This window comes from Delphinapterus leucas, chromosome 13, assembly GCF_059928025.1.
Source record: "Delphinapterus leucas isolate spDelLeu-1000000601 "Yukka" chromosome 13, BTC_Dleu_Yukka2, whole genome shotgun sequence".
Taxonomy (NCBI): Eukaryota; Metazoa; Chordata; class Mammalia; order Artiodactyla; family Monodontidae; genus Delphinapterus; species Delphinapterus leucas.
In genome coordinates this window covers 49,561,129-49,587,558 of record NC_143141.1, presented here as the reverse complement: position 1 = coordinate 49,587,558, position 26,430 = coordinate 49,561,129, and the positions used below count along the sequence as shown (strand labels likewise).

Sequence of the window (26,430 nt, the reverse complement as noted above, 5' to 3'; positions counted from 1 at the left end):
GTTCTAGATACAGAAATTGATTACTTAAAATTATTCATGCTTTGTACCCTTTAGAATGTCTTCGGTACACCCAGGGGTATGGTATTCTAGATTGAAAACTACCCCCAAAAGTCATTGAAACATGTATATAAAAATGAATATGGTGGCAAAGATCACTTGACAAACTATTTGGTCTACTGGACAGAGACGGGAGTAGTTAAGGAGCGTGTGTGTGCACGTGTGTGTGCACATGTGTGACGTTTACTGAGGGTGTACCATGTGCTGAGCATCCTACTATTATTTAATCTTCATCACAATTTTGTGAGATATATGTCTTAGTACTGTTTTAATAATGATAAAATAGGTAGAGTGTCAGTAACTTGGACAAGCCGTTAGTCGACAAATGGGATTAGATCCTGCATCTCTAACTCTAAAACCTGCACTTTCCCATTAGATGAGGTTTTCTGATAACACATAATGTATTTCTATTAATTTTAACTATGTAATTGCACTTTGTCCATATGGTGGTCACATGGTGTATGAAGATCAATTTGGGGCAACAGTATACATAATAGGAAAGAGAAATGTACGCTATATAAACAGCGGGGTTTAAAAATCAGCTTTAAAAAAAAATCAGCTTTAGGGCAATAACTCTGTTGTTTACAGTATGTTAAATGGGAGAGAGTACATGCATACTATTGATTTATCAAGGCCTAGTATGTGGGACAAATTTACAATCACATATTTGCACACATATACATCAACATTTGCTGAGAATCTAGGATGTGCCAAACTCTGTACTCATTTAATCGTCAACCCTATGACCTCAGCCATTTTCCTCATTTAACAAATGGAGAATTTAAGGCATAGTGAAGTAACTTTCCCGGTTACAGAGTGAGTTAAGTGGTGGCGCTGGGATTTGGACCTTGACAGTTTTATACCAGGGCCCATGCTCTTAATCAGTATATCCTACTGATCCTCCTCTCAATACCTTTTCCACCTTTATTTTGCCTTCCTCCGAACCTATGAACCGAACACATACATACACTGATGTAGGGCATTTGGACCTGGCCATCTACACCATTCCAGATGATTCTGAGGATGTTTTTATGGTCTTTTTGGCTCCAAGGAAGTTTGACCTTGTCAGTAGGCAGTCAGCACATTCAAAACTGCAGCCTCTGACTCTCTCTCTGTTGCTTGCTGGCACGATCACCGTTGCTGTATATCAGTCTGCATCTCTCTGTGTCTCACAGAACTGCTCACAATTTTTTAGTGGATTACCTAAGAAATAAATACAAACCACTAGCTTTTTGTCTGAGTCATAATGATAGTGTAGAAATAATTAAAAATAAATGATAAAAAATTTTAATTTTATTTTAATAATGTAAAATGGAGAATGATTAAAGGGATCTTTAAAAAGTGTGGAATAATAAAATCTTAGTGAATACTCACTTGTTAGAAATAACGGCTATGAAGGTAAATTTACAATGGAGGAAGCTATAATTAGGAACATTGAATATGGACAAGATATAGATTGATAAATAAAATTGTCATTAAAATATTTAAATGAAAAATATTCTTAATGAAAATTGCTTCAATGTTATAAAAATTAATTTGGAAAATGATTTAACTGTCTTGTTCTGATGGAAAATTGATCAGTGAATTGAATTAGCTTGATGGAGCTTATGACAGAAAATATTTTCTAACCAAAAAATGGGGTATGCTGTTATATTTGTATTTAGAATGTTTGAATTTAAATCATCCTTGGTGCCAGAATGGTAGTCAAAATGTTCTAGGGGTCAAATATACTCTGCCTTGTTCTCCAATACACACACCCTAATTTGCAAACAGATTGCATTTCAAGAACTAGTTTATAAATTGGTTGTTTGAAATTCAGGAAAATACATTTATAGAAATAATATTACAAATAGTGGATTTATTTCTCAGACCCTTCTGCAAAGTCCACTCATAGAGCTGTAGGCTTGTTGACAGAAATAATCAATAAACAATCTATAATTGGAATAGAAAAGAGTTTTATTTCAGCCAAACTGAGGACTGTAGCTGGGGAGACAGTCTCTCAGGTAATTCTGAGGAACCGCTCTGGAGAAGCATGGTTTCCAGCACAGTTTTATATCTTGTCAGAACAAAGAACATCTAACAAATCAGCGATTCATTCCTTCAAGGTTTCAAAAAAACAGATCAGCATGTACACAGTGAGCCAGTATGTCCTTGGCACCTGGGAAGAGAGTCCTATCATCAAAGAAGTACCAGCATTGGCATCCCAGAAAGGGAGGCATTTAATCTTTATTCTTAACATGGACATTCTTTACTTCTGATTAAGGTGCCCTTTTCTTTAACAGTTAAAGCAGATGTACGGTGTTTGATAAGCCACAAACAGGCTGTTTTAGTTAGCATAAAAGTCAGGTTAATTCCTGGATAAGCCAGAATGACTTTCCCATCCCTCAATATGTGAACATTTCTTCCATCAGGCTGCTGCTGCTCTCCATTGCTGCTTCCTTCCCTCTATTTTTTTAAATAATTTTTTTGTTTGTTTTAGAACAGTTTTAGAATTATAGAAAAGTTAGAAAGATACTATAGAGAGTTCCTGTATACTCCACATCCGGTTTCCCCTACTGTAAACATCTTACATTAGTATGGTACATTTGTCACAACTGGTGAGCCAATATTGATACATTATTTTTAACTAAAGTCTATACTTTATTCAGATTTCCTTAGTTTTTACCTAAAGTCCTCTTCTGTTCAGGATTCCTCTAGGCTATCATATTACATTGAGTCATCTTGTCCCCCTAGGCTCCTTTACACTGTGATAGTTTCTCAAACTTGCCTTGTTTTCCATGACCTTGGCAGTTTGGAGGAGTACTTTGATGCTAGGTACCTTGTAGAATGCTCCCATACTGGTATTTGTCTGGTATTTTTGTTGTAAGACTGAGGTTGTGGGTTATCAGGAAGAAGACCACAGAGGTACAGTGCCATTCCCACCAGCATATCAAGGGTACATGACTTATCACTGTTGAGGTTAACCTTGATCACCTGGCTGAGATAGTGTTTGTCCACTGTTAAGTTACTCTTTTCTTCCCCTCCCTTTCCATCCTCTACTTTATCTCCATATTCTCAAGAAGCTCCGTGTTTTTTTTTCCCACAAACTTCTGTTACATTACGGGCTTTGGGATGAGGGATAGGGGAGTAGGGGACTGACCTCCTGGGTTTTTAGAGCATTTGTAACTATGGCATGGCTTATAATGTTCCTATAAATGTTTAATTACAATTACATCAAGAATAATCTGAAATTTTGAAAGAGAAATTGATTAAGCTCTGTATAGATGCTTTACCAACTCTCAGGTAAATACTGACGACACTTGTAGAAATGGACTGTGGCAATCTGTTGGTTTACCTGTGCGTTAGAAATTTAACAGTTTGCTTTTGATGGGATTGACTCAGATTTAGAATGGGAGTAACTTATTAGACTACAGAAATAAATAGCGATTTTCTTTAAGATTGCTTAAAATGAAAATTAAGATAATTACTAAATAGCTTTGTCAGACACCACATAATTTAGGTGTATACATTTTTCCTTACGTAGACAGGTAAGTGGAAAAGTTATGTTTTAGAGGTTGAAAATTTTAGTACATTAAAGTCAAGAAATACGATTAACTCTAATTCCCTTTCTCATCTTTCTTCCTATAGTGTTTCATTTGTAGTTCTGTTCTACTTCTTGTTTTTACTTCTCCAAATCCATCCTCCCTTTTTTAAAAAAATATTTATTTATTTATTTGGTTATGCCAGGTCTCAGTTGTGGCACGTGGGATCTTTAGTTGTGGCATGTGGGATCTTTAGTTGTGGCATGTGGGATCTAGTTCCCTGGCCAGAGATCGAACCTGGGCCCCCTGCATTGGAAGCATGGAGTCTTACCCACTGGACCACCAGGGAAGTCCCTCTCCTTTCAACTATAGCTATTTGTGTACACCTATCTGTGTCTCTCACTAGACAATAAGGACAGTATTGGGTGGGCCAAAAATGCCTTCGGTTTTTTAAGTAAAAATAAAAGACACATTTTTAAATTTTTCACCAAGAACTTTATTGAACAAAGTATTCACCCTTTTGTTCCACTACCTTCTGCCATTTTTCAGGCAACTTCATGATTCCATCTTCCTAAAACTTTTTATGTTTTTGAGCAAAGAACTATTCCAGGTACCTTTTACAGTCTTCCAGGGAATTGAAATTTTTTCCATTAAGAGAATTTTATAAAGACCGAAATAAAGGGAAATCTGAAAGTGCAATGTCTGGTGAATACGGTGGATGAATCAGAACTTCCCAGCCAAGCTGTAAAGTTTTTGCTTGGTCGTCAAAGAAACATGCGGTCTTGCATTATCCTGATGGAAGATTATGCGTTTTCTGTTATAATTCTGGACACTTTTCGTCAGGTGCCACTTTCAGTTGGTCTAATTGGGAGCAGTACTTGTTGGAATTAATCGTTTGGTTTTCCAGAAGGAGCTCATGTTAGAGGACTCCCTTCCAATCCCACCATATACACAACATCACCTTCTTTGGATGAAGACCGGCCTTTGGTGTGGTTGGTGGTGGTTCATTTCGCTTGCCCCACGATCTCTTCCATTCCACATTGTTGTACAGTATCCACTTTTCATCGCCTGTCACAATTTGTTTTAAAAATGGAATGTTTTCATTACATTTAAGTAGAGAATCGCATGTGATTCTCAAGAAGGTTTTGAGGTTTGCCAGGTTTGCCTGCCATGTCAAGAAGGTTTTTTTCGCTTAACTTACGTGGAACCCAAACATCAAAGCGAATCACATAACCAAGCTGGGGCAAATGATTTTCAGTGCTTGATTTGGATATTTTGAGTGTGTCGGCTATCTCCCGCGTGGTATAACACTGATTGTTCTCAATTATTGTTTCAATTTGATCGCTATCAACTTCAACTGGTCTACAGGACTGTGGAGCATCGTCCTGCGAGAAATCTCCAGCACGAAACTTCGCAAACCACTTTTGACACGTTCGATCTGTCACAGCACCTTCTCCACACACCACACAAATCTTTTTCGGCATTTCAGTTGCGTTTTTACCTTTCTTGAAATAATAAAGCATAATATGCTAAAAATGTTGCTTTTTTTCTTTCATCTCCAATATTAAAATGGGTACACAAAAATTCACCAATTTTGATGTCTTTTTTTAAATGCTCACTGATATGACAAATGTCACATACAATCTAACAAAATTGTTTTGAATGAAGTTAAAGACAACTAAGTGCTACTAGAGCCATCTTATGCAAAAAACTGAACTAACCTTTTGGCCCACCCAATATTTTAAAGGTCAAGCTAGCTTGTTTTTATATCCCCTACAGGCTGTGCTTCTGGTGGGAACTTCCAAAGTATCTCCAATTAAATTCAAGTGTTTGGGATAGTTGGCTTAGAGAAGAAACAGTAGTATATTTGCTGTTTCGACTATTTGAAAGATGCCATGGTGTGTGGCTCCAGGGGACAGATCCTGGATGGATGTTGGAAGGTTAAAGTGAGGCAGAATTTTATTCCATAGAAGGAAGGACTTTCTAACAATTAAAGATGTTTAAAGTCATTAAGGGCTGCTTTGTAAGGTAGTGACTTGATGACTTCCTGCATTCAAAATTGACACATGCAGTTCGATCCCAGGAGGAAGGATTACAGGTTAATATGAAAATTTGATTTTACATGAAAGGATCCTGATGTTTAGAATTCATCATATGGTTTCTTTAAACATCAATACTTCTTTGTAGATTTAAAGTATGATTTGCTTTGCAAATATTCACCTCAGAGTTTCTCCCTGACACGTCTTTTCACAAAGCAAGGTCCAGTTGCAGCTGACTGAGCCTTGACTGAGTGGCATATTTTGTTTGAGTCTCTCATAACTGAAGCGGTTGATGTCTGTCCCAGTTTCCAGAGCAGTGTGTCTGTAAAAAAAACTGCATGTGTCCTATCAGCTTCCCTTCTCTTTAGCAAGCAGGGTGGAAGCAGTGTAGAGAGGCCACAGAAGCCCATGGAAGCAACTTCTCCAGTACAGGCCCTGTCCCGAGAGTGCTCAGTTCCAGTCAGTGCTACTCAACTGCAGAAAATCTGTGTTCACATTCGCTTTGTTTGCTATATGGACCTCCCTCTGTTGCACAGAATGCTTCAGACTAGGGATGGGGACTCTCAGAAAGACTGAGAAAATTCCAGAGCTTTGAACAGTTAATTCCTGCGTGGTTCACTGTGTCACAAAGTTAATGGGCTGGAGGTCCTGACACCTCTTGATACACATTCCTTCTAAGGCTTTAAAATATGGGTTGTGGTTGAGGGACCCAGTAAACAACACCCCTCTTCATTATGTGAGTTATTGACAAGTAAGACAATGAGTAAAGCAGAGGTTGGGGGATGTGTCTCAATCTTCAGGTAAGTAGACTTTGTAATAATCTGTACTGCAGAATTAAACACACCAACCCAGGCACCAGCAGGGCTCCCTCAATAGAACAGAAGGGATGATTCCTTTGAATAACTAGTTCCCAGAAGGAAGAAGAGGAAGCACCTGGACTGTGTATGTTTCTCCTCCCAAACTTAACCATTAGATAAGTCACTGCATGTCCCCGAGGAGTTAGGAACAGGTAGAGAGTGGCCAGGAGTGACACACTAGTGGATATTTCTCCCCGTTAAAGGAACTATCACATGGGCAAAGAAACTTTCTCTCCCAGAAATAAGCAGTGACATCTAGAGGGAGCTCAACTATTTAGTTCTGGTTGTAGTACTTCAAGATGATCTGCAGAGCAGAGTTTTTCGGTGTGGAATGATAGGAGAAGTCAGGGATGTTGTATGGAGAGCAAATTGGGGAATGACTGTCCTTGTTCTACAGAGAGAGAGAGGAAGGACGACGTCACAGTCCTGTTTCCTGCTTTCCTTTTTTGTGTGTGTGACATAAAAAGAAATTGAGATCTAATTCACATAGTATTAAATTCACTCTTGTAACGTGTTCAAACATACTAAATATACAGTGTTTTTTACTGTATTCACAATGTTTTGCAGCTATCATCACTATCTAATTTAGAATATTTCCATCACCCCAAAAAGAATCCCTGCCCCACAGTTCCCTTTCTCAGTCACTCCCCATCCCTTACTTCCCCCATCCCTCAGGGATGTCGCTGCCAAGGTCTCTGTGATTTCCTTGGACTTTCCTTCATGGTTTCAAGATGGCTGCTATCGCTCCAATCATTACATTCACCCTACAGTCAGGAAGAGAGAGGGAACAAGGAGGAAACCCCTGGCTGAGACAGCCCCTGTCAAAGAGCTTTCTTGAAAGCTTCAACTAGTGATTTGGCTGAACCACTTGACATGGACCACCCCTTATAAGGAAGATCGATAACTATAGAAAAGCATGTTGCTGCCTCAAGTAAAATCAGAATTCTGTTAGAAAAGCAGAAGGGGAAAATGGATTTTGTGTAGGCAACTAACAGTGTCTGTCACAGATATTCATATGTTAAATACATTTAACAGCATAGTAATTACATTTGGTAGTCTTTCCCAAGTAGTGATGCAAAAGGACATACTACAGAAAGACTTTGATCTCCCTGGTCTCAATCTCAAAATATTTGGTTTATAACCAAGACAACCTAAATTTCTGTTAAGTACATATTGAATCTTTCACATATGATTTATCTCAGTCTTATTTTTTTTCCATTTATCACTGCTTAAAGCAATGGGCAACACTTGTATTATCTACCCAATTTGTCAAGCAGTATGAACTTAGCCTAAAATTAAGTCTCTTAAACTTAAAGGACAATCCTTTAGTTATACTGTTTTAAGATCTGTTTAATAAATGTGTGTGTGCCCTTACCATTCATAGTTACAAATACAGCCACCATGTCCTGCTCTAGTCTTCTATCCCAAGTCCTCTAAGTTCTGTAAGACAACCAGTTTAACGATTTCTTTTTTCAGTTCTTATGGTTGTTAAGCCATTATTTATAAACAACATGCTCATATTAATATTTCCTGATTTGTCAACTTAGGCATTATGTAGTGACTTCTTGCTACCCTTTTTAGTATATAGTATATTATATATAAACACACACACACATACACACATCAAACTATATATTATCATTTAGATAAAGCAGTAAAGTTCTGCTAGAATCAACACAGAAGTCTTATGATTCTTTCCAGCTTTGAGTGCAGTAAATTTATCATCATCACTTTGAAATTAAACTTAAACTCTAATCAGTATGGTTGGATGTATATGTACAATGTTAATAATGAATTACTACAGGACAGTAAAACAGTTCACTTAAATATTTATCAGCTGGTTTTTCTTTCACTCATTTATTCAACAACTATGTGCCAAGCTCTGGTCTAGGTGCTGGGGACACAGTGTTGAACAAGACAGAAAAAAAAAAAAACCACAAATAAATACCTAGTAATATCATATGGTAATCGGTTATGCATATCCAGGAAACATATAAGGATGCAGTGCTGTTTTAGATAAATTGGTCAGGGACTATTTCTCTATGGAGATGACATTGGTGCAGAGACATGAATGATGAGAAGGAGCCAGCAATGAGAAGATCAGGGGGAAGAGCAGTTCAGACAGAGGGAATAGTAAATGCAAAGGCCATGAGGCAGGAATATGCTTGGCATGTTGAGGGACACAAAGGAGAAAAATTTGGCTGGAATGGAATGAGCAGACAGGAGTCCTAAGAGATGAGACAGAGCATTAGAAAGGGGCCTGGAGGCTGTGGTAACCAGAATGTATTTTATTTTGAGTGTGATAGGGAGCCACCAGAGGGTTTTAAGCTGGGAAAGGAAGTGATTTGATTTTACTTAAGGAAAGAAAACCACCTTGGCTGCTTTATGGAGACTAGACTGTAGGAGGGCAGAACTAGACATAGGGAGACTAGTGAAGGGGGCCATTGCTGTGGATTAGTTGAGAGATTATGATAACTTGGACTAGGGTGTAAAAACATTTTTACCCATTTTTCTAGAAACAGTTGAAACAATTAAACTATTTTTTAGCAAGTCTTGAAAATGAAGTTTGGGGCTAGAAATAATTGGTAAAATGAGTGCAATGACATGGTTTTGAATATTTAACTATGCGTGGTATCCAAATAGGTCATGATCCTGACTTGGGGACTTTGCACATGCTCTTCCATCTTTAATGTTATTCCATTCTCATCATACTAATTTTTGCTCATCATTGAAGTATCAATGTCCCATTTTCAATAAGCCTGCCCTAAAATTACCCAAGACTGGGTGGGTCATTTTTCTGTCCTGTGAACTCCCACTTGCATCCTGGTTTATACATCTTTCAACTCATAATTGTTCTATGTTTTATTTATTTTTAAAGTTTTGTTTATTATTCTTTTTTCCCCAGTTTTATTGAGATATAATTGCCATACAGCACTATATAAGTTTAAGGTGTACAGCATGATTTGACTTACATCATGAAATGATTATCACAATAAGTTTAGTGACTATCCATCATCTCATATAGATACAAAATAAAAGAAAAAGGAATAAATATTTTTCCTTGTGATGAGAACTCTTATGAGTTACTCTCTTCACAACTTTCATATGTAACATAAGCATAAGTTAATTTTATTTATCATGTTGTACATCACATCCCTAGTACTTATTTATCTTATAACTGGAAGTTTGTACCTGTTGTCTTCTACATTTTAATTGCCATTTTACTTGTCTATCTTCCTCACTATACTGTAAGCTCCTAGATGGCAGGACTGTCTTATTTACTTATCTCATTCTCTGCAGAATTAGACAATGAATATTTGTTAAGTGAATAATCAGAATGTCTAAAAGTGTGCTTATTTTTTTTTAATATTTATTTATATATTTGGTTGCACCAGGCCTTAGTTGCGGCATGTGGGCTCCTTAGTTGTGGCATGTGAACTCTTAGTTGCCGCATGCAAGTGGGACCTAGTTCACTGACCAGGGATTGAACCCAGGCCCCCTGCATAGGGAGCGCAGAGTCTTATCCACTGCACCACCAGGGAAGTCCCTAGTGTGCTTATTAAATATATGAATTGTGGGGCTTCCCTGGTGGCGCAGTGGTTGAGAGTCCGCCTGCCGATGCAGGGCACACGGGTTCGTGCCCCGGTCTGGGAAGATAGCACATGCCGTGGAGCGGCTGGGCCCGTGAGCCATGGCCGTTGAGCCTGCGCGTCCGGAGCCTGTGCTCCGCATCGGGAGAGGCCACAGCAGTGAGAAGCCTGCGTACCGCAAAAAAAAAAAAAAAAAAAAAAAAAATATATATATATATATATATATGAGTTGCCTGATTCTTAGATTATGTCTGTGTGAAAAGAACATTTCATTAGCAGACTGGAGTAGGTAGTTTCCTTAACCCTGCAATGTGTTGGATAACTCTTTTAAAAATTCCTCAAATCCTGTCACCTTAAGCAAATGGCCTTTTTGTCATCAGTAAATAGATGGTGGAAGGGCTGCTGGGAATTCATAAATGTTGAAAGGATGTTGCTCTTCACCGGGGGTGGAGTGGGGTGGAGTAGGGTGGAGTGGGCAGCTTGTTGTTAACCTCCCTTTCTGGCAGCTCCGGTGTTTCTGGCAGTAAGTAGTAAGGGTGGAGGGAGCAACCTAAGTTACAGGCTGCCTGCTCTGCTCCAGCACCAAATCCAGTTAGAGTGCAGGACAGGGTTTTTTGTCTTTTCATTGTCCATGGTTTCTTTCAAGTAGCGCTGTTGACTTGTAAAATAGCTGAGGCAATATTGACATGCAAGTATATGATTTATTACCAACACGAATTTGAACAGCATGAATGAGAAATGCATCAGACCTGCAGTACCCTACAAGATTGGGGTTTTCCCCTTTGCGATGCAATTCTTCACCTGAAATATAAATCCTTTTCAAACCTTTCCCAGACCTTCCTTTAAGGTGGAGCCAACCATTGATTCTAAACTTTAGTGGGCATAAAAATCACCTGGAGAGCGTGTTAAAATTGGATTCCAAGATGCAACCTGCAGAGTTTCTGATTCTTTAGTGCTGGGGAGGAGCTTGACAATTTGATTTTCTAAAAACCTCTCAGGTGATGCTGGTGCCTCTGGTTCATGGACCGGTCTGAATAGGAAAGAGCTGGACTATATGTTTCCAATTTCTGTTTACTTCAGTTGCATGTGCTTTCTTTTCTTATTGCTAACATCATTTGGGGCTGTTCACTGTTGAGAAACTCAGAGGGGAATATGCACAATAGGCCTGGACCCAAACCTTCAACTCTGCTTAGTCAGTGTCTTCTGGGATCCCCTCACTCCAGGAAAAAATGACTGCACACTTCTCCACAGTTCTGCCTGTCTTGTCTCTTCTACGTGGTCTGGTTAACCTGAAGTTTCTCTTGAATTTTCTGCCCATTCTTTTTATATCTACTGACTCATGTCTTTCCCTCCATCTATATAACAGATTACCTTTCTGGTTCTTCTTTAGATCAATACTCCCCACTCATCCTTCCCTCACATTTATAGGTATCTTTTTTTTTTTTTTTCTGGTACGCGGGCCTCTCACTGTTGTGGCCTCTCCTGTTGCGGAGCACAGGCTCCGGACGCGCAGGCTCAGTGGCCATGGCTCACGGGCCCAGCCGCTCTGCGGCATGTGGGATCTTCGCGGACCGGGGCACGAACACGTGTCCCCTGCATCGGCAGGCGGACTCTCAACCACTGCGCCACCAGGGAAGCCCTATAGGTATCTTTTAAAATATTTTTTATAGCCCCATAAGAATTTCACTTGTGATACTATCCTGTCTTTTTTGCTCCACTACTCTTTTTTTCTTCGTATTCATTTGGTACCACAATACACTACCCTCAGGAAACAAATGATACTCCTTGTTATTATAAATCTGCTTACAAAACTACATAAAATTACCCAAGCCACTGATCTTGTCTTCTGTATCCTCTTAATCAGGCTCAATTGCTGTTTGGAGAAGCAATATCTTTTGACCTCTCTGAGATTGATTTGATCTATCCCCTGTGATTTGCCTATTTTTTTTCTAATTTATAAAAATTGAGGTATAATTTACATTAATAGTCACCCTTTTTAGTATACAGTTCAATGAGTTTTGATAAATGCATAAGTCATGTAACCACCACCACTACCAGCACAACTGAGACATAAAACAGTCCAATCACCCCCAAAATTTCCCTCGTGCTCCTTTTCGGTGCCCCACTCCTTCCCACTCCCGCCTTTGGCAATCACAGATCAGGTTCCTGTCCCTGTAGTTCTGCCTTTTCCAGAAAGTGGAATTAAAATAGTAATGTTTTATTACATTTAAACTTGAATTTAGTCCTTGTATTTAAAGAAGACATTCTATTTATTTATTTAATTTATTTATTTTTGGCTGCGTTTGGTCTTCGTTGCTGCACATGGGCTTTCTCTAGTTGCGGCGAGCGGGGGCTACTCTTCGTTGCAGTGTGCGGGCTTCTCATTGCCATGGCTTGTCTTGTTGCGGAGCACGGGCTGTAGGCACATGGGCTTCAGTAGTTGTGGCACGCGGGCTTCAGTAGCTGTGGCTCACGGGCTCTAGAGTGCAGGCTCAGTAGTTGTGGTGTACGGGCTTAGTTGCTCCGTGGCAAGTGGGATCTTTCCAGATCAGGGCTTGAACCCGTGTCCCCTGCATTGGCAGGTGGATTCTTAACCACTGTGCCACCAGGGAAGCCCCTAAAGAGGACATTCTAAAAGCTGAGAGTGGGTAAGTTTTATGCCAGCACACTCAACTGTTCTTGTAGTAATTATTTTGTTTTATTTAGCATTTTAAAATAGAAGGAATATGCAGTTTGGCGTTTCATTATACTTTGGTTTCAGAATATTATTCTTTTTCTTCAAAAATAACCTTCCTTTTTCTCTTTTTGTTTTAAAAGAAAAGAATTTTTAAAAAACACTTTCTGAATGCATTCAGATATTAAAGGTTTTGTTCATTTCATTTACTTACTATTTAATAAACTAGATGAAAGCTAAGTCAGGAAATATATACTTTTTTTAAAGGTAGACAACCTGACATTTCTTTTCATCTTTCTCTTATACAGGTGTTTGCTTCAGGATGGTAAGTCACCAATCTGTTTATTATTTTTTGCCATCTCCCTCCCACCCCCACTGTTATTTAGTCACAGAGACAGAGCAGTTATCTACTTAGTGCTAATCTATTGCTAATTTCCTGTCCTTGACAGTGAATGAAGAAATATTTGTATTTCTTTCAAGTTACTGGTTGAGATTTTTATTAAGGATGTCTTTTAAAAGTAGCCTATTAAAAACATTACAGCCTTCCTAGTTTTCCGTTAATATTTCTAGGAATTTCGAAAGTACCTCTCTTGGGGTGATCCAATTAAACATTTTGATTAGGTATATTTAATACACAGTATGGGGTCTTCCACTTGTTCTGGATGGAAGAATCTCTCCAGTCAAGGGTACATATCTTGAATTGCAAAATGAGAAAAGCCCATTGTTGCACAAGGAAGTGGTTCCTAGGTTTTTAAAGTTAAAACCCCTTGCTGCCTTTTAGATATTTATTTTAAAATATTTATTTATTTTAAAATATTTATTTATTTTAAAATACTTCTAAAATATCGATTTTTAAAATATAATACTCCTTTCCTAAAAGTTAAACGTGGCATGTATTCTCACCTACTGTTTGAGCTGGGAATCACTAGCTAGGTCTCTGTTCCTAACCTCTGAGGGTTCTAACAGGTTCCCACAAGTCAAGTCTCTGCCTTTTGAGATAGTCGCATCCCCTGGAGTTCAGATTGTCTCCTTTTTCATTGCTGTCTGTGAAGGCGTGACATTTTCAGAACCCAGCCCTTCCAGCAATCCTAGCTGTAATCATCTTGGTTTGCGCTGCTTCATTTAGTTGGGGACGTGGAGTGTAGAGCTCTTGGTCACCCTGGCCTCCAAACAGGAGAAGAGCATGTTTCTAAAAAATGCTGGTATTCTGGCTCCACAAGAATTTTAGTGTGATGTAGTTAAAGTAATACAAAATAAAAATGTTTCTAGGTTTGCATGTGCTGGTAGCATAATTGAATTTGGAATCAGGAAAAGGAATTTTAAAAAACTATTACGAATAATAGGAGAAATAAATTTACTCATAGGCAATTATAACAATTGCGTGGCAAGTCCAGAGTCAACAGAGAACACTGGAATCTTTTAATCCAATACTTTATGTTGATCATAACTGGATATTTTTGCTCAGTGATTAAGAATCTTGGAGTGATCATCATTTGAAACCCAGATTGACAGTGTAATTTAGCATTAGCGGGTTGTGAGGGCAATGCAACTGAGTTTTATGGATTCCAAAACACATCATGGAAATTGTTTTCTGAAATAATTCCCACCATCAGTTTATTTTCTCATAATGTGTTTGTCTTTACTGAATGTGGAATTTAGCACACACACAAAAAATACCATTTAAACGAAAGTTTTTATAAATATAGGTATTACTATGGGTCAGCTACACAATCTTTGGCATAGACTATATTTTAAAGGAATCAGCTTTTTTGTGACCATACCTTTTTGAATGTTAGAATCAAGTATGTTGTAAATTCAGACCTTTGATGATGGACTTCGTCTCTCTTGTTTTCTCCTGAAACCAGTACACCGAAGATGAGGCAAGGAAAATAGGGGTGGTTGGCTGGGTGAAGAATACCAGCAAAGGCACTGTGACAGGCCAAGTTCAAGGTCCCGAAGAGAAAGTCAATTCCATGTAAGTAGTAAGACTAATAACACACTCATGCAACTTATGAACTTATTTCAATGTTTGGCTGTACAATAAGAATAGAATTGATGGACCAAATTTAGTTTGTAGATTATCACTAAACCAACATGCTTTTAGGCAGACCAGCAAAGAAATTTTCAGAGTTGAGAGTGGAATTTCTACGTCTAGGAATGGACTTCCCACTTGGGCAGGCCCTCAGAAAGAGCAGTAGCATCACTCTCCAATCTGTATGAAATGTGTTCTGTTCAGTCTCCTCTAATATGAGGGAAACATCCAGGGTCAAGTGTTTCTCATCAGAAGTGGTTGTGACAGAAGCATAGTGCTTTAGGATGGTTCTTGAAGTTCTTAAAGAGCCTGCAAGGCAAAAAGTTGCCATTTCCTTTGTATTGTTTAAGTATCTTATTTATCTTATTGTAATTTTATTTTTACCGTCAATGCAAGTGTGTTTGATGAGCTGTATAGTTACCATAATATGAGTCCTTGCAGTGCAAAGGAGATCAGATTCAGTTGTAGGGAAAAAAGTGCCTTGTGTACACAGTGTCATTTTCAAAGACGTTATCTTTTCAGCTTCCTAATTGCCACTGTTCTCTGTAGTCTTATTTTTTAAATAAAAATTACTCCTATTTATCGAGCGTTTGCAACATGTTAGGTAATGTGCTAAACACTTTACATTTATCTCATTTAATCTTCACAACATGTCTTACGAGGTAGCTACTCGTTGATACCCAATTTACTTTATTATTTGCAATTTATCTTTGTTTTCTTTACTTAATGTTTTCAGATTTCAAGAGCAATACTTTTTTACTTGTTGTAATAAGTAAAGTAATAAAACGTAGAGAGGTATAAAAGCAAAGTTAGTAATCGGCCCCTCCTTTCTACTTCCTTCCCCTTTATGTAACCTGAGCCAGTGGCTTTGTGAATCCTATCCAAAGCTTTCTTTTTCGCTTAAAAATACTTAATTGTACGTTTAAAATTAGGGTTTTGCATGCTTTTACTGAAATGAAATACTTCATGCATATTTTTCTGTAACTAGTATTTTTTACTTTATGGATGTTCAACAATCAAGAAATATATAAGTACCAATTCCTTATTTTTTCTAATTTCTTTATGTATAGGTACATATTTGCATTTGTGCATAAACCATACCCCAACTTGAAGAGTGGGGTCCAAAATTCAATTTCATAAAATGTGGGGTAACAGTTAATGGAAAAATTATCTTTTTCAGTAGGATGGTCACAAAATGCACAAATGAGAGGACTGTGAGCAACATTATACAGAACTAATAGTTCAGTGGATGAGAAAATGCCAGATGACTATGATATAGTTTGAGATTGGGGACCACATGGAGGATGGACGCTCATGCCAATCATGTTATACCCTAATCCATGTTGTAGCAAGCTTTTGATTAATTTCCTTAACATAATCATATCATACATTCTGCCCATTTTTCCTTTCCAACCCCTGCACACCCTTCTTCCCTGCCATGCTGCCAGTCATCTGTGTTAGCAACCTGTGTGTGTTTCCTTCCATGTTTGTCTCCATGTTTGCCTTTACACAACACACACACACACACACACACACACACTTGGGTGCACATATATTTGAGGGTTTTGTTCAATGTTTGCTTTTTAAAAATGGGATTGTGGTGTATGCACCTCTCTGCATCTCACTTTTATTTTATTTTTTTTTAATATAAATTTATTTATTTATTTATTTTTGGCTGTGTTGGGTCTTCGTTGCCGCGAGCGGGCTTTCCCTAGGACGCTTTCACTGTGGCAAGCGGGGGCTACTCTTTGTTGCGGTGCGTGGTCTTCTCATTGCTGTGGCTTCTCTTGCTGTGGAGCATGGGTTCTAGGCATGTGTGCTCTGTAGTTGTGACTCGCGGGCTTAGTTGCTCTGCGGCATGTGGGATCTTCCAGACCAGGGCTTGAACCCGTGTCCCCTGCATTGGCAGACGGATTCTTAACCACTGCACCACCAGGGAAGTCCCTGCATTTCATTTTATCATTCAAAAATACATCCAGGAAAATCCCTCCAAGTCAAATGGTGTAACACTAATTCATTCTTTTTAATGGCTGCTTAATATTCTACAGTATAGATGTACCATTATTTATTACCTTATTGCTGGGAAACTCATTTTGTTACTTTTTATTTTTTTCCGCAATAAGAGCAACGATGCAATAAACATTTTATTGGTGATTTTATTTTTATGAGATAGATTTCTAGGAGTGTGATTTGTTGGTTGAAGTGTCTTGCATACTTTTAATTTAAAAAATATTTGCCTGACTGCTTTTCAGAACAGCTGTAAACAATTACATTTTTTTCTATTCATCCTGTTGGCAATTGGTACTGTTGCACTCTCATTTTTCTTTTATCTGATTTGGTGTAGAGTGATATATTATTTTTTTTACTGTAGTTTGCATTTCTCTAATTGATAGTTGGAGCATCTTCATGCTATGTGGATTTGTTCTCATGGATTCCCTTTTCACATCCTTTACCAATTTTCTCACTGGATTGCTTGTCTCTTGCCAATTTTTAACAGCACTTTGTATACTGGTGATGACTACTAACTCATTATCTGTTATCTCTTTTCCAAGTATTCCCCAAATCTATCATTTGCCTATTAGTTTTGTTTATGGTAGCTTTTACAACATAAATTGTTTTTCATTTTTATAAACTTAGATATGGCTATCTTTTCTTTCTGGTTAAAAAACAGATTGTGTGTTGTTTCCTAGCTTTCCTTCTAACTTTTTGATGCTTTATTTATTACATTAGGCTTCTACTCCATCTGGAATTTGTTTCTTATTTATAATATGAGATTGGAGACTATTTCCTACCAGATGGATAGGGAGTTGTGCCAGCACCATTTATTAAATAGTCACTCTTTCCCCATTGAATTGAAATATGTTTTGGTCAATATATTAAAATCTCATATAAACTGGATTTTATTTCTGGTTTTTCTGTTCTGGTCCACTGATTGATATATCTATTCCTATACTAATACTCCATATTGATTTAATTACAGTGGCTTTATAGTATATTTTCTTTCATTATTCTTTTTCATTCACTTTTTTGCTTTCTTGGGCATTTATTTTCTCTCTAAACTTTAAGATAATTTTATCTATTTAATTGGAATAATATTTGTTTTTTTTAACTTCCCTAATTGTCTTACAAATATGTTTTTTTAAAAAAGAAAACTTTCTTTTTTAAAACAGTTTTACAGTTACAGAAGAATTGTGACGATAGTACAGAGGGTTTCCGTATACTCCTCACCCTTTGCCCGTTAACATTTTACATTAGTATGATACATATGTTACAGTTAATGAACCAGTATTGATGTACTGGGTATTAAGTAAAGTCCATAGTTTATTCAGATTTCCTCAGCTTTTACCTAATGTCTCTTTTCTCTTTTTGGAGCCCATATTTTACTTGCTTTTTAATTGCACATTTTTATGACATAAGAGAATTGTTATTAAATCTTTCTATCTAAGAATATGGATATCTTTTCATTTGTTCAGATTTTAAAAATTATCCTTCAATGTGATTTTCTGGTTGTCACCATCTAAGTTTTGTGCTTTTCTTGCAGAGTTTATTCCTAAGTATTTGCCTTAGTCAGTTTGGCTTCAGTAACAAAGCACCGTATAGACTGGGTGGTTTATAAACAACAGAAATTCTCATAGTTATGGAGGATGGAAGTGCAAGATCAGGGTGCAAGCATGGTCAGGTTCTGGTGAGGGCCCTCTTCTGGGTTGCAGACTGTTGACTTCTCATTGTATTCTCCTATGGCACAAAGAGAGCTAGTTAGCTCTCTGGCCTGTTCTTATAAGGACACTAATCTCATTCATGAGAGTTCTATCCTCATGACCTAATTACCTCTCAAACACCCCACCTCCAAATACCATCACATTGGAGATGAAGCATCAAGCTATAAATTTGGGGAGGACCCAAACATTCATTCTGTAACAATATTTTATTGCTTTTTTTCACAGTTATGTATGGAATATTTTTCCCATTTTTGTTTCCGGGTATTTATGCTAGAATAAGGAAAGCCTAATGATGTTTGTATATTTATCTTATAGAGTTACCTTATCAAATATTCTCATTAATTGTACTAGATTTGATTGTTGTTTTTTTTGTAAACTATAGTCTATTAGATTTCCTAAGTATACAATTCTGTAGTTAGCCAAAATAGTGTCTCTTTTATCCAGTGTTTATTTCATTTGCTAGACCTCCTCACAGCAATGTTGAATAGTAATAGCCATAGCAAGCATTCCTGTCTGGTTTCTGATTTTATTTGAAATGGCTTTATTTTTTCACCATGATGATGAAGAATGATGTTTGCTGTTGATTTTTGGTAAATAAACTTCATTACATTGAATTTCACTCTTGAATTCCTTGAATTAAGCTCTAGTTGGTCACAGTGTGTTATTCTCTTGAGTCATTGCTGAATACTGCTTCCCAATGTTTTATTTAGAAATTTTGCATCTGTACTTATAAGTGAGATTATGGTTTCCTTTTTTTTGGGAGGGAGGGTTGTTACTGTATCAGGTTTTGGTGTTAAAAGTTCTGCTGGTTCATGAAATGTATTAGGAAGTTTCCCTTTTCATTCATTCTGGAATAATTTAAATAATACTGGGATTACTGTTCTTAGGTTAGCTGAAATAAGTTATGAAATCACTTGGTCCTGGTGCTTTCTTAATGATAGGCCTTTAATCACCTTTCCAATCTGGTCTATCGTAATTGGTGTATTTGGGTTTGCCACTTGTTCCCAGATTCATTTATATTTTGCTAGGAAATTATCCAATTCTTTTTTGAAATTATCTACTTGTCCTAGGGTTTCAAATTTGTGGTTATAGATTTATAGTTTTTAAAATCTCTTCTGTATCTGTGTTTATATCTCCTTTGAAAATTCCTAATCTTATATAGTTTTATTCTCTCCTCATTTTTCCTTAATCAGTCTCGGAAGAAATTTATCTATTTTATTGGTATATCTTAAAAGGCAGCTTTTGGATTTATTGATCATTTCTACTTTTTTGGTTTTCCATTCCTTAATTTCAACTTTTATCTTTATTAATTCCCTCTTTTTTATTTCTTTGCTGCTTGGTCTCTAAGTCTTCAACATGAGTGGTAGTTGCCTTTAATTTTAGCCTTTTTACATTAAAGATGGTAATTTGGCATTTACCCTAAACACATCTTTTGAGTTCTTCCATAGGTTTTGGTAAAAAGTCTTCTTTTCATTGCTTTCTGGAGAGTTTGTATTTTCATGTTTTATTTCCTCTTTGAGCAAATATCCAATGGTATTCTGTGTATGTGTTTTTTAAGCTTCCAGTGGTTATGTTTTTTTAGTCACCTTTTATTACTTATTTCTGTTTCTAAATGATGATCAGAGAATGGGGCCTAGAAGATCTCTACTTTGAAAAAATTGTTAAACCCTTCTGATGATGTGATTTATTTTGGATAGATCAATTAGGATGGGTGATCCAATTAGGATGATTTAGGTTGCAAGAAATAGAATATCTGTTAAAAGTAGCTTAATGAAGCGGCTGATTTTTCTCACTTTCCAAAAAACTGGGGCAGGTAGTTCCAGGGTTGGTCCAGTTGCTCCATTATATTAGGGTTCTGGGGTCAGTTTCTCTGGGACCCTCCTGACCTATCTGTTCTGCTTGCCTGCAAGTCCTTCACACCCTCACAGGGTCAATTCAACCAGGAAGAATGTGAGACTTTTTCCCTTCTCTTCTAAGAGAGGACATTCTTAAAAGACCCTGGCAGATTGCTCTACAGGTTCCACTGGACAGAGCAAGGTCACAAGCCTATGCCCTGGCTTCAAGTGATATTAGGGAAGTATCTGGCATTTTTAGCTTTCCTTCTAACAAGTGGGATTTGGCATCAAGAAGGAAGAGAGAGAGAGGAATGGCTGTTAGGGAGACACCCAATGATGTTTGCTGTAAAAGAGACCTGAAAGGAACATATATTCTCTTTCTGAGGCATATGAGATATCATATCTCTCTCTCTCTCTCTCTCTCTATCTATCTATCTATCTACCTATCTGTCTTTGAATGTGTTGATTATGTTATTCCATTCCAGTATTTTTTGACAACTAAATCCATTTAATTATGAAAGAGGTGTATTTTGTTTTTGTTTTTCGGGTTTTTTTTGGCCATGCCGCACCACACCCAGCTTGTGGGATTTTAGTTCCCCGACCAGGGACTGAACCCAGACCCTCGGCACGGAAAGCGTGGAGTCCAAACCACTGGACTGCCAGGGAATTCCCATGAAAGAGGTGTATTGAAGTCTTTCTGTATAACTGCATTTTCATCGTTATCATTGCAGTTTAATTTTTCTTTACATTTCTTGCTGTTGTGTTGTTTGATACTACAGATACATGACTTGTGTCATCTTCATAGTGTCTTTTTTCATTACATAGTGTTTGTCTTTATACATTTTAATGCTTTTAAATTTAATTTATACCTTGCTACTCCCTCTTTCTTTTAAATTTACATTTCATTGGTATTTCTATGTTTACCTTTATATTTTTATCCACTCTTGATCATTTTAAGGGTGCTTTTAATAAACAACATAGAGCTATGTTTTGTTGTTTAACACATTTTGAAAGTTTTTCTCTTTTAATGGCAGAGTTCAATCTTTTCAAATTTAGTATAATAATTGGTTTGTACACAAACTTGGTTTCTTCATATTTAGTATAATAGTAGTTTGTAACAATTTTATTCTTCTATGTTACTTTACTATTATTACTTTTAGTTTTAATCATCAATACACTTTTTTTATAGTGAACTACAACACATATATAGAAAAATGCATAAGATATTAATGTGCAGGTTGATGAACTAGTATAAAGCAAAGATCTTTCTCCTGCAGTATCACCTTGGATCAAATGTCCATGGATCATATGCATGGGTCTGTTTTTCTGGATTCTCTGTTCTGTTTCATTGGTCTGTTTGTCTATCCTTGCACCACTACCATGCCATGTTAATTATTGTAGCTTTATCATAAGTCCTGGCATCCGGTAGACAAGTTATTCTAACTTACTCTTTGTCAAGGTTGTGTTGGCCATTCCAGTACCTTCCATTACCAAGTAGATTTTAGATCAAGTTGTCAAGTTCCACGAAACAACCTGTTGACTTTTGACTGGGATTGCACTGAATGTAAAGATAAATTTAGGGAGAATTTATGTTATAAATGTGATAAATCTCTCATTTATTTTGTTCTTCTTGAACTCTCTCAATAGTATATTATAATTTTCTGCATAAAGGTCTTGCATATTTCCTCCCGAGGTATTTGATAGTTTTGATGCTATTATAAATGCTATCTTCTTAAGCATTTTTCCTGTTTATTGCTAATATATAGAAAATCAATTGAGTTTTGTGTATTGCCTTATTTCCAGTGACTTTGCTAGACTGACTTGTTGATCCTAATAATTTGCATGAAGAATCTTTTGAATTTTATTGTTTTGAATATTACCTGAGGATAATGAGAGTTTTATTTTTTCCTTTCCTATTCTTTCACCTTTTATTTCTTTTCCTTGCTCACTACACTGATTAGGACTTTAAGTATTTAAATATCGTGCAGAAGTAGTAGTAATAATTGGCATCCATGTCTTGTTACTGATCTCAAACTTTCAACATTTTACTTTTAAATAGTATACTTGGTAAAAGTTTTTTTGTAGGTACTATTTATCAGATTATTAAAATTTTCTTCTACTTTTAAAATCACAAATGGATACTGCATCCTAACAAATACTTTTTCTATATCAATTAATATGATGATATGATTTTTCTCCTTTATTCTGTTATTGGGACAAATTATATTGATTGATATTCTAATATAATCAGTACTATATTCCTGGAATAAACTCAAATTAGTCATGACTGATTTTCCTTTTTATATATTGCTGGATATTGTTTGCTCACATTTTGTTTAAGATTCTTACATGTATGTTCACATGAGAGATGGGTCTGTAATTTTCCTTTCTTATAATGTCAAAGTTAAGTTATGTTTATCTAGAATTTTTATAATATTGATATTATTCTGTAAATAGTAGAATTCATCACCAATTAATTCTGGGCCTGGAGTTTTCTTTGTCCCAATGTTTTAAATTACAGATTGAATTCCTTTAACACTTATAAGACTTTTCATATTTCCTTTTCCTTTTGTCAATTTTGGTAAGTTGTATTTAAAAAAAATTTGTCCATATTTTCTAAAATTTCCAATCTATTGGCATAAAATCTTATTATCTTTTTAATATTGCAGTATGAATAGTGCTGTTGACCTTTAATTTCTGACATTTGTTGTCTGGGCTTTTTTGTTTGCTTTTTTTCTCCCTAGGCCTTTATCAGTCAATATTCTTAGTCTTTCAAAGAATCAACCTCTGCCTTTGTTGATCCTTTCTATATATGATGTTTCCTGTTTCATTAATTTTGTTGTTATAATTTTGCTGCAATTATTTTCTTCCTTCGATTTTCTTAGTAGTTAGTTTGCTGCTCTTTTTTTTAACTTTTTGAGATGGATGCTTAGTGAACTGATTTTTTAGCCTTTCTTTTTAAAATATATAGCATTTTAAAAGCCATTTCAAAAGCCAGTTTGCTTTCTAAGCACTGTTTCATCTGTATCTCATAAGTTTTTATATACAGTTTAAAAAAATTTTTCAAGATATATTCTAATTTTCAGTGTAATTTTCTGTTTGACCTATCAATTATGTAGAAATATATTTATTAGTTTCTAAATATATCTAGCTTTCCTAGGTATCTTTTTGTTATTGATTTCTACCTAATTACCTTATAATCAGAGAACATCCTGTATATAATTTCAATCCTTTGAAGTTTGTTGAGACTGTTTTTATGGCCCAGTATATGATCATTTTTATAAAACTTCTCTATGCCTTACAAAGAATGTATATTCTGTAATCATTGGATATAGAGTTCTATATGTTCATTAAATCAAATTTGCCATATCATATTATCTAAAACCCGTACTGGTTTTGCTTTTGACTGCTTGTCCAGTTATGATTGTGGACTTGCTTCTTTTTTTCTGGTAGATTTGTCAATTTTTTCTATATATCTTTTGAGTCCATGTTATTTTTATTTTTTAATTTTTTTTGTGGTACGCGGGCCTCTCACTGTTGTGGCCTCTCCCGTTGCGGAGCACAGGCTCCGGACACGCAGGCTCAGCGGCCATGACTCATGGGCCCAGCCACTCTGCGGCATGTGGGATCTTCCCGGACCGGGGCACGAACCCGCGTCCCCTGCATCGGCAGGCGGACTCTCAACCACTGCGCCACCAGGGAAGCCCTTGAGTCCATGTTATTTGATGCATGCAAATTTAGACCTGTTGTAGTCTCCTGGTGACTTAAACCTTGTATTATTGTAAAGTGTTTCTATCTTTAATAACGCTTTTTGCCTTAAAGTTACTTTATCTGGTATTAATAGAGTTATACAAGCTTAATTTATGAATGTGTTTGAATAATTTCCCGTTGTTTCATCTTCAATGTTTCTTTCTCATTATGTTTTATATGTGTCCATTTTAAACAGCATATAGGTGTTTTTTTTTTCTTTATGTAGTCATATAACCTTTGTTTTCAAATTAGACTGTTTAGTTCATTTAAGCTTAATGGAATTACTGGTATATTTAGAATTAAATTTATATCTTACTGTGTTCTTTCCACTTGTTTTATCAGTTCTATGTTTCCTCTTTCTAGCCTTCATTCGGATTGAATATTTTTTATTATTTTTTTCTCTATTAGTTTAAAAGTTGTATATTCTTTTATTCTCTTGCTAGTGCTTTTCCTGGAGATACAACATACAACCATAACATATCAAAATTTGATATTAATTTAGGCCTTTATTCTTTTTTCCAACAATGCAAGATCTATAGCACCTTTTAAGGCCATTTATCTCCCTATTTACTTAGTTGCTATAGTGGTGTATTTTAATGATCTATTTTAAAGTTCATAAGACATTATTTTTAAAAGTCAGTATTTGGCGGGTTTCCTATAGATTTGCCATTTTTGTTGCTCTTTTCCCTCCTAAATTCTCTGGGCTTCTGTGTAGGAATATTTCCATTCTGCCAAAAGAATGTTCTTTAGTATTTTCTTTAATTTGGGCCTGCTGGTGATGTGTTACCTGAGAACTGTGTTTCAGTTTTTGTCTCTGTGTGTTTTTATTTTACCTTCATTCTTGAAAAATATCTTTGTTGTGAGTAGACTTCTAACATGCCATTTATTTTTTTCAGTTCCTTGTGGATACCATGAGAGTGTCTGGCATCCATTGCTTTGTTTGAAGCTGGCTGTTGGTTTTACTCTTTGCTTCTTTAAAGTAACTTAGCTGTATTTAAGACAGCAACGATAGTAAAATTGCCAGTTTATGATTTGCAATAATAAATATAACATTAAGCCTGTCAGGTTTAGGTGATTTTCTCCAGTAATATTTAGTTCTCTGGGTACAGATGCAGAGAAGGCAGGAGGTAGGGTTCATTCCAGAGCTGGTTGTTGCCAGCTACAAAAAGCAGAAGTGATAGAGCAGGGGCTTACGGATATTTACAAGGGTGTGAATAGAATGATGAATCCCGGAATCTAGTTTGGACAAGAAGAGAAATGAACTGGGAGGTAATTGACGGGCAGTGAGAAATGATTGCCTTATTCAGTTTTGGATCTAAGCATATGGAACAGCTGTCAGTACTGTTTTGTTGCGCAATGCAATCCTAGAATCAGTGGAATCAGTATAAAGGAAGGGATGAAATGGGGGATGTGAAACATCCCTGATGTTGCTTAACCCACTGTGACTGATGATCCAGGGTAGATGGGCTCTTTCAAAAACTGACTTTTTCTGTGTCCAGTGGTTCTATAACTTAATCGGAGCATTGCTAAGTGGAAATTCCTCCAGGCGTTTGAAAGATTACTGAAATTTTGCCCATTTCTATGTTGTCATGATTTTCTTTCTTTCTTTTTTTTTTTTTTTTTTTTTTACTGCTTTTTACTATGGGATAGTCAAACATATACAGGACAATGAACCAACCCCACGTGTCTATTACCCAGTTTCACTAACAATATCTGACAATCTAGTTTCACATATTCCTCCAACTTTTCTTTTGTTTTTGTTATTGTTAGACTTCTTGATGCAGATTTCCTGCATCATATTATTCACTGGTAGGTTACCTTGAAAGGTAAGAAACAGCCAATGTTGGACAAAATTTTGAGCTATAAAACAGTAATTTCATATTGTTCAATCTAATACTTTACTATTTTTCTCTAAAAGAAACTCTATATACTTATCAATCTATTTTTCTAACCCCCACAGAAGATCTACCTCCAAATGTCAAAGTGCATCTCATAACCTATCAGTTATACTTTTCCCTGGAAGCTTGTCTTCCTCCCAGTCTGGGTCTAGACCTGATGAACAGCATTCTTTCTGGTGTTTAGCCTCTTGCCCCTTTCCTGGAGCAGGTTTCTGTTTCCTCAATTACATGTTTTCATTCCCTTGATTTAGTCCCTTATTTTGTTGACACAATTCTCCATAAGCTTCCCCAAAAAAGGTGCCTGAGAGACAAAAAGTTTGTATCCTTCATCTGCCTGCCTTCATCTGTCCTCATACTTGATTGTTGGAGCTGTAAAATTTTATGCCGAAAATTATCTTCCACTCAGGACTTTGAAGGCATAATTCCATGACTTGCTTTGCTGTTGAGAGATTTGATGT

General features: G+C 36.4%; 1 protein-coding gene across 1 annotated transcript in view; it reads left to right on the top strand.

The window, feature by feature from the left end:
- ACYP2 (acylphosphatase 2) overlaps positions 1 to 26,430 on the top strand; it is a 166,983-nt gene that overhangs the window by 3,944 nt on the left and 136,609 nt on the right. The window contains exons 2-3 of the mRNA XM_022597168.3: positions 13,047 to 13,063; positions 14,604 to 14,713. Of these exons, the coding sequence (XP_022452876.1) occupies positions 13,047 to 13,063; positions 14,604 to 14,713 (127 nt within the window). The remainder of the gene's footprint in view (positions 1 to 13,046; positions 13,064 to 14,603; positions 14,714 to 26,430) is intronic.